Below are 9,584 nucleotides of genomic sequence, written 5' to 3'. Positions count from 1 at the left end.
CCCCCCCCACCTCGTTTGCTCGGAGTTTTTTTGCTTTTCAAGGAGAGAAGCAAGCAGATTAACTTTTTAAAAGTATATTCTATTGTTGGTGAGATTGTAAAAAGCTGAACATAGATATTCCACATGACCCCACTATTCCACTACTTGGAATATACCCTGAGAATATAAGAACTGAGGCACAAACTGAGATTTATACACCAATGCTCATAGCAGCATTGATCACCATCGCAAGAACATGTAACAGCCCAAATGTTCAACCACAACAGAATGGTTTGAGAAATTATGGTACCTTCGCACAATGGAAACTATGCAGCAAGCGGGAGAAATAACTTTGTAAATTATTACCTAACTTGGGAGGGACTGAAGAGCATTATGCTCAGTGAACTAACTCAGTCCCATGAGGATAAATATTGTATAAAATCGTTATTTTAGAAGGAGTATAAGGATTCAGGTGGGGTGGGAAAGGCTGGAAGCAGAGGATTGTGAATGTGTAGGGGGAAGGGGGCTTTAATCATTGGGATGTACAATTTGATGGGTATGGAGGTGAGGGAAATTGAAAGAATTCGTTCAAGTTCGTATTAGAATTTTGTAAATAAACTAGTATGGAAAATGCATATAAATAAAACATACTGTAAAGGTATTACTATATGAAAATCAATTAAAAATCGTTTTTAAAAGTATATTCCAGTATTTCTTTGATCTTAAGATTTTATTATGAATGCTTTTAAAATAAATATGTAAATAGTGGAAACAATGTTATATTAAGATAACGGATTTAAAGCATGATGCATGTAGGAAGACAATTTTAAATCTTTTAGCAGTGCTTAAATTTGCTTTTTATAGTAGAATAGAATAGAACAAAATAATAATAGAATAGAACAAAAGCTTGTATTTAATTAAGCAGCACAAAAACATGTCCTGTGTATTACACATAAATACAAATCACATTTCTGTAGGTAAATCAAAAGAAAATTACTCAATAAATCAATATTTTTTTAATTTAAAACTTAACAGAAACTAACAAAATGATGTTTACAACTGGAATAGGGATATATTTAAATATTTAGAGGAATAACTGTAATAATCTACATAAACTGTGTACACACCTTTGCAGAGGTTTCAATCTGGTTACCTAAGAGACAGATCTCATTTGAAAATATATTTAACTTTATCTAAACAAAATTTTAAATCAACTGAATTAATCTCATTACAAATTATGAGATTTTATATACAATATAAAATTTTCTCTTGAAATTTACATTTTGACCTCACTAAAAATTGATGCTTATTAATAATATTAGTCAATATCACCTAATTCATTGTCACCAAGTCAGAAATGACTAATATCTGGTACTCTAGTAGATATTTGGAGGCGGTAAATTGCATGGGAGGAGACTTCCCATCTCTCTTCTTCTGTGCTGCTGGTGGATTCAAACCTCTGGAGGGGTTAGCAGTGCAACTTCATACAGACTATGTCATAAGATTTCATAACATTAGTATGTTTAAATATTACTATTTATTGTGAACTCACTACCTGTCAGGTATCATTCTAAACATTTTACTTCACTTCCTCACCACACAGTATCTTCTTAATGTTGGTGTTTCTATCCACATTTAGAGGATAGAGAAGCAAATCCCATAAACGGTTCAATGATTTACCCTATAGCTAGTAAAGGATGGAGCCCCAGGTCTGCCCAATATAAAATTCTAATGTTTAACCAATTGATGAATATGATTTGAATTTAATAAGACTATGTTATCAACTTTTAGCCAAAAAAATAGGTAGATCTATCAGATGATCAAGAACACCAGGGAACACTCCTTTGGACAATCAACTATATTAGGTCAAAAGGGCGTAATTTGTTCAGGTTCAGAAAGCCGAAAAGACAGGCAAAAATAGAAAAGAAATAGAAATAGAAAAGAAATAAGAAGTGAGAAGAGGGTTGTTACAATGTGGAATAATAATAAATTTAACAAAATATAGTGTGTTTGCCTTGTTGAATGGAAAATCAATATGCTTTGTAAACTTCCACTAAGATTACAATTTAAAACTTTAAAAGGAAAATATAATATTAAGTTACTGAATATTAACCATGATTATTTTTTGCATTTGTATAAAAACCCTTCACAATCCTTATATGATTCCTTTAAATGCTTTCACTTATTTTGAAAGAACACTTTCAGCTTTTTCACTCCTATAAAAAACAATTGCTACTTATTTCTGTTTAATGAAATTGACTAATAATTTCCAAATACATCTCGAATCAAATTTGATTCAAATTGGTAAAAATTATTTTCATTAATATATTTTATAAAAGTAAAAATTGTAATTTCCCTGCAGAAAATTAGAATACTTCATTTAATCTTATTAATATCATTAACTAGCTTGTATTTAAAAAATCTTTTAAAACACATGCACAAGAATTTTAACTCTGGAAAGGCTATTTAACATTCTTTACAAGCATGTCTTACCAGAAGTTGTCTTCACTACCTCAGTGGTATTTCTCAGTCCAACAAATGAAAATTGATAAAGCCTCCAAGATCTGGTGTCACCCACTTCAACAGAACTACGCTTCCATTGATAGACAATTTCTTCACGAGGATAGCCATCTGCCATAAAAAGGAAAACTCTATATTAAAATTATTATGGATCACTTGTAGTAATCACCTTCCATAAATAAGACATTGAGGTAGGTACTGAGACATATGGGATTAGAAGTTGGATAAATATCATAGAACAAAAGTAGTAGAAAGAGGGATTCTGTAGCAAACACTAGTACCAACTTCCTATTCTGGTCATTTCTTAAACTTTTACTTTATTTATTTTTTTAAAAATTTTGTTATGTTCCTTAAAGAATTTAATTTTTAGGAGAACAGTAATTGAACAATTGTGACATAATGTGTGCTAGTAGAACTGATAAGCATTATTAAATTTATTATTTAATTTAATTTAATTAAATTGTAGAATGAACTACTTCAAGCTTAAAAAAACACTAGAAATCATCTCAACAGTTTGCCTACTGTTAACACTGTATGAAGGAATAGCTGATTAGTTATAAGTGGTTATATGATTAGGGTTGAATCACTTATGTTTCTTCTTTTTTTTCCTTTTTTATTTAGTTCTGTGGTTAGTTCACATTTAATAATTCAAATGACAGAGAAAAGAAAATAAAACCCTCAGAACTAGAAGAGGCAGTGAAAATTGAGTAAAAGAAAGATGAATTATGGGTTTTAAGAATGGAAAATATGTTGGTGATTGAATTTTTTTGATAGCAATAGCGATGCAAAGTTGTGTTGAGTTTGCAGAAGCTTATTGAGTGGTAATACACTTGGAATAGAAATCATTATGTTGCTTATTTCAGCTAAATCAGAAGAATACTAGATTGATTGGCAATATTAAAAAGAAACTATTAGGGAAGATCTTAAACTGATAATAAAACATTCAGTTCTTGGAAAAAAAACATATGAAATGAGAATTAAAAGGGGATTTTCTTCTGAATTTATGATATATAAAATAATATTCCCCCACCAGTACCTACTGAAATTGATGATATTTAAACTATTACCATCCCCACCACAAGGGGTGGCATCCACGTACTAAACAACATGCCTCTTGAAACTCTATGAATTTTAATGGTGATAATTACAGAAAGGATTCAGGCCTTTTGTTCATAGGGTCACTATGAGTCATGCTCGACTTGACAGCAATCAACAGCAATAACAATTATTGATTTAACTAGTATGTTTATTACAATTTTGTTGGTAATTTGTTATTAGTTTTTAATATGCATAATTATATGTTCAAAAAGGAGGAGGAGGTAAGCTACCTAGCATGATTGCTGAACTATTAATAAGAAAAATATTTTTGGAAACTGAAGTTTGCTTGATTTTGACAAGAAACATCTATACAGGTTATTAAAATTAAACTATGACATGCCACTATGGAATCTTTCACTCTGAAATCTATTCTCTGAAATAGTAATTAACCAAAATAGCAATAAGATGAAAGTCCCTATTAAATATTTTTCACCCTACTAACATGAAGAATGGTTGGCAAAACCTATCAGCCACTCCACGGATAAAGGTGAGGTTCTTGTTGTCATGTGCCATGGAATTGCCTGAGACTCAGAGTGACCCTAATGCACAATAACTCTAAGTCCTGCCCTATCCTGAGCCATTCTCACTGACTTTAACAAGACAAAGATTCTCACCACTGGACCAATTGGCAGCATCAGGATGGAAGGTGAAGAGATTGAGACTGTACACAGCTTTAGTTTGCTTGGCTCCATAGTCAACAATCTTGGCACCACCAGCCAGGAAATTAAAAGGCGCATTGCCATGGGAAAGTCTGCTGTTAGGGACCTCTCCAAAGTACTGAAGAGCAATGGTGTTTCTCTGGAGTCTAAGGTGTCTGATACAGGCCATGGTCTTCGCAATCACTTGCTCTGCATCAAAGAGTTGGACAATGACCAAGGAGGATAGGAGAATTGATGCCTTTGAGCTGTGGTGCTGGAGAAGAGTATTGAGAATACCATGGACTGCTAGGAAAACAAACAGATTTGTCCTGGAAAGTGTTAAACCGGGTGGCTCCTTGGAGGCAAGGATTCTGAGGCTCCGTCTAACATACTTTGGACATGTTGTGAGGAGAGACCAGTCCTTGGAGAGGGACATCATGCTTGGGAGGGTGGCGGGACAGTGCAGGAGGGGAAGGCTCTCTATGAGGTGGATTGATTCAGTGACTGGGATAATTGGATGGGAGTGTCAGAGACAGTGCGATTGGCACAGGGCAGAGCAGAGTTAGGGCTATTGTACATAGGGTCGCTATGAGACGCCACATAACAACAACAACAACAACAACCCTCACTATCCCAGCAACTTTGTCAATCCATCTAATCTGGGGTCATCTTCTCCTATTCTGTCTTTGCACTCTTCCAAGCATGATGTCCTTCTCTATTGACTGGCCATTTAGGGCCACATGTCCGAAGAATGTGAGAAGGAGCTTCAAAAACATTGCCTCCAGTTTAAAAGAAATATATTATAGGGCATTATGATTATCATAAAAATCCGGAAAGAAGGTTGCAGAGCAGAATGGAGTATACTAGGAGGTGGGAATGGGGTGGGGGGGGGTGCGAGGGGATTGTATTTTTCTTTTGCTTTTCAAAGAGAAGAGTGAACTGGTAGTGGGGGGTGGGTGGGGAGAAAAGTGAATGAATGGAAATCCAAAATCTCTGTAAATGTTTATTAAAACTAACAGTGTTGTTTGTTGTTACATGCCATTGAGTCCTTGCCACTCGTAGAGACCCTATGTACAACAGCCCTAAACTCTGCTCTGTCCTGTGCCAATCACACTCTCTGATACACTCATCCCGATTACCTCAGCCACTGAATCAATCCACCTCATAGAGGGCTTTCCACTCCTGTGATGTTCCTCCTCCCTAAATTAAATATTAATAAATTAATTATTAAATAAAATTAATAGTAAAAATTAAAAAAAATCCTTGCCTCCAAGGAGAAACATGATTTCACCCTTTCGAAAACAGATATGCTTGTTCTTTTGATAGTCAATGGTATATTCAAGACTCTTCTACAGCACCACAACTCAAAAGCATCATTTCTTCTGTCATCGTTAGTCACTTCCAACTCTCTGATACATAGCAAGTAATTGTGAAGACCATAGCCTAGATCAGGCATACCTTTTTCTCTAGACTGGCATAATTACTCTTCAGCACTTTGGAGAGATTCCTGATAGAAGACTTTACTAGTGCAATTTGTCTTTTGATTTTCTGATATCTGGTGCCAAGAGTGTTTGTGAAGTTGAACAAGATGAAATTTTAACAAACTCAATCTCTTCTTCCTCCATCATGCTGCTGACAATTGGGACAGTGGAATCTTTGTCTTCTTGATTTTAAACTTCATATTGAAGCAAACACTTCAATACGAAACTCCCCCGTTTTAGCAAGCAAAGTGGTGCCATCTGCATAATGCAGGTTGTTGATGAGTTTTCCTCCAATCCTGATGCCACATTCCTCCTCATAAAGCCCCGCTTTCCAAATGATATGTTCCTCACATAGATTGAAAATGTGTAGAGACAGGACGCATCCCTTACACACTCCTTTTGTGACTTTGAACCATACAGTGGTTCCTTGCTATCTTCTGAAGACCGCTTCCTGTTCCAAGTATAGGTTTTGCATGAACATAATTTGGTGTTCTGGCATCCCTATTCTTCTCAAAGTTAGTCATGGGGAAATCTTCTATAAAAATGACATACTTTAAAATATTATGCAGCACTTTTTCTCTGTGCTACGGAGTGCCTATGAATAAGAATCAATCTATGAACATTGAATATATGTTAGGTAGCCTATCAATAATATTACACACATTATTTTGTAGATGCTGCTTTATACCATTGAGTCACCTATAACTCATAGCAACCCTATGAATGAGAGATGTGAACCTGCTCCATTCTGAGTCAATATCATTATCTCTACATCATCATCTTTATACATCATCATCATATACATGAGCCAAACACTGCAGTTACTGCATCAACCTATCTTGTTGAGGATCTTCTACCTACCCAAGCAGAATGTTCTTTTCCAAGGACTGATCCCTCTCTAATATCAATCAAATAATAAGTCTGTGGGAAAGATTTTAAAATCACAGTTGGTCATCTAAAAAAGCAAAGATCATATGAAGATTATTAATTAGCTCAAAGTAAATAATGTGTGTGAGTGATGCAGATAGAATTTGAACTAGACCTACCCTGCACCTAAGCCCAGTCTTTGATTCAATGGTGCAGAAAAAAAAATCTATTGCCCTTGTGTTAAAACTGACTCCAAGCTGACTGACCCTCCACTTGGTTTCTAAAGCTATAAATTGCCTTGGAGGAGAGAGATTATTCTTTTCCCCCAGAGAAGCCAGTGAATGGTAGATTCAAACTAAAAGAAATGTATGGCCTAGAAGTAAATCTCTATGTGTACTCCATCAGAGCTTCCTCACTGATGAGAAAATAGTTCTAATCACAGACAGAGCTTCAGCTAAATAAACTATTTTAAATTTTTCTATCTTTAATAATATGATGAAATTAGAGTCAGTAAATGACACTGTTGAATCTCTTTGCTCTCTGGTATATAAATAACTAGCAAATCTGTTGCAACACTATTTTTCTGGGTCAGTGAGCAAGATATATAATTAAACCATTGCACGTTTAAAAAAATAATGCAGACTTGGCCTTAAAACTCTTTTTAAGAAAGGAAAATGACGACGAATTTACAAAACTTACTTGTAATCCTTGATTTTTAAAAGGAAAACAAAAAAGACATTCTTCTCTAGGAATCTCCAGAAATAGACAAACTGAGGTTGTGATAAAAGAGATTGTCAAAGTCTTCTTAGACAGAAATCTTGATTGATATCATTCTATAAATCTGTTACCCTAAAAGTTTATTGATACTGCAACTGCATAGATAATACGCTGCTGAGAGAGGATGCAGACTACAGATGGACTAATTACTTACAACTAGAAAATTCCAGAGGGCAAGAGTGTTCATCCATTGGAAAGTTGTGCAGCTGTAATTGGCACTCAGCATCAATTGTCAACCTAAATATAAAGACATTATGTTTTAATAGTATCATTAAAAACATACAGCACTACAGTTTTTAATAACCTTTAATTCTTCATTCATCCTTGGAAAGTATATCTCAAAATGCTACTGATAACAAATGATAATCTCTCTTGAAGAAATCTAATGTGGTCTGAAATATTCATTCAAATATTAATGTAGTCTATTTGTTTTTGCAGTCCAAATAACTGCATTTATTCAATTTTGCTACCTTTCTCCAGAAATTATGATCAATAAAACACTTGTACAATTAACATGGCATTCCTGATAGACTGTATTTGCTTACTTAACAATGTAAGCGCTTCCCAAAGCTTAACCCCAAAGTATCATTATCAGCAGATTAATGCTGATATCAATACATAAATCTTATCTACTAATGAAAACATGGGAGGCTCTGGTGGCTTGGAGGTGGGGAATTGCACTGTCAAACCAAAGGACGGCATTTTTAATTCACCAGCTGGTCTGTGGAAAAACATTGGGAAATCTCCTCCTGTGGAATTTACAGCCTTTGAAAACCTCCTGAAAGGTCAGCTTTGAGGAAGTTCCAATCTGATGGCATGTAACAGCAACAACAAATGAAAGTATGACCTCTCCTTGTGAGTATTATTTATGTGTTAATTTTAATTATTATGTGAATTTTAAGCAACACTAGATCACAAAACTAACTGAAAATCATTGAGGAACATTTTTAATAGGTATTTATCTAACCTATATTTACAAGCTATTAGCTCTCTTCTGTTCTATGAATTCAATTTAATGGCTTAATAGTGCTCCACTCTAAGTATGTATTTACTATTGTTGAACAACAACTGGTAATGGTGACATGATGATAGTTTTTTCAAAAGTTCACATTTTAGTTTTATTGATTTTAATGTATAGATAGATATAAACATTAAAGTAATAAATATCATATGGCTTTTATTGATTTTGATCACCATCAAGTTTAGAATAAATTTTAATTTAGAAGATATTATTATTATTATGTTTGTCATTGTTGTTAAGGGCCTTAACTATTCGTTTGTTTCACTTGTTAGAAGCCACTGAGTTGGTTCTGACACAAACTGTCCCCGCATAAAACAGAAATATTTGAGCCCTTAGTTGAAGCTACTGTGCCAATTCACCTTAAGAATTTTCCTCCTTTTTGCTGACACTCTACATTACCAAGCATCTTGACCTTCTCCAGTCACTCTTGATAATATGTCCTAAATCTATGTTACAGTCTCACTCTCCTTGCATCTACGGATTTGTTCCTTCATCTGGAGGAAGTCCACAGGGTGTCCCATAATTCAAAGACATCAACTGATCTTTATTTTAACATGAATTTGTCATTAAGTACTTTATTGTCTAATTTTCTCATGTGCATGACGTTGTAAGCTGTTATCAAGTCAATACCAAATCAGAGTGACCCTAGGTTGAACAGACTGAAAATCTGTCTAATCCTGCACCATCTTAACAATCTTCTTCCTGAGGATTTAAGCCTATTTTTGCAGTCACTGAGTCTGTCAGTTTATCTTGTTAGGTATCCCATCTCCATTTCCAAGGATGTGAACTGGTATGTTGTGAAAAATGTGGGATAAAATTCTCAACATCTTTCCCCCTAATCACCATCCTGACTCACTATTTCTAAGAGACTTGTTTTTTTCTTTTAGGAGTCCATGGTATATTCATTACACTTTGTCAATACTAAAATTCAAAAGCATCAATTTTTCATTGTTCCTTTTTTGTTGCCCAAAGTTCATATAAAACATATAAAAGTGCATATAAAACATTATAAAATAGCATGGGTTAAATCAAGCATATCTTAATCTATAAACTGACATCTTTGCTCACTAAACACTTCAAAGAGGTCTTAGATAGCAGATTTACCTAATGCTATATTTTTAATTTTTTTTTTTAATTGCTCGACTGCTGCTTCAATGGGATCTAAGTAAAAAACATTGTTATGTGCTGGCAAGTTACCTGTGA

General features: G+C 34.3%; 1 protein-coding gene across 2 annotated transcripts in view; it reads right to left on the bottom strand.

Annotated features, from left to right (window-relative positions):
- GABRG2 (gamma-aminobutyric acid (GABA) A receptor, gamma 2) overlaps window positions 1–9,584 on the bottom strand; it is a 210,569-nt gene that overhangs the window by 121,759 nt on the left and 79,226 nt on the right. For both annotated transcript variants that reach the window (XM_006897047.1, XM_006897048.1), the window contains exons 5-6: window positions 7,515–7,597; window positions 2,473–2,610 (exon numbers count right to left, since the gene is read on the bottom strand). In XM_006897047.1, the coding sequence (XP_006897109.1) occupies window positions 2,473–2,610; window positions 7,515–7,597 (221 nt within the window). The remainder of the gene's footprint in view (window positions 1–2,472; window positions 2,611–7,514; window positions 7,598–9,584) is intronic.

This window comes from Elephantulus edwardii, unplaced genomic scaffold (assembly GCF_000299155.1).
Source record: "Elephantulus edwardii isolate Elephantulus edwardi_28Jun2011 unplaced genomic scaffold, EleEdw1.0 scaffold00197, whole genome shotgun sequence".
NCBI classification, from domain to species: Eukaryota; Metazoa; Chordata; class Mammalia; order Macroscelidea; family Macroscelididae; genus Elephantulus; species Elephantulus edwardii.
The sequence above is the reverse complement of the archived record's forward strand: the minus strand, read 5'-3'. Positions and strand labels throughout refer to the sequence as shown.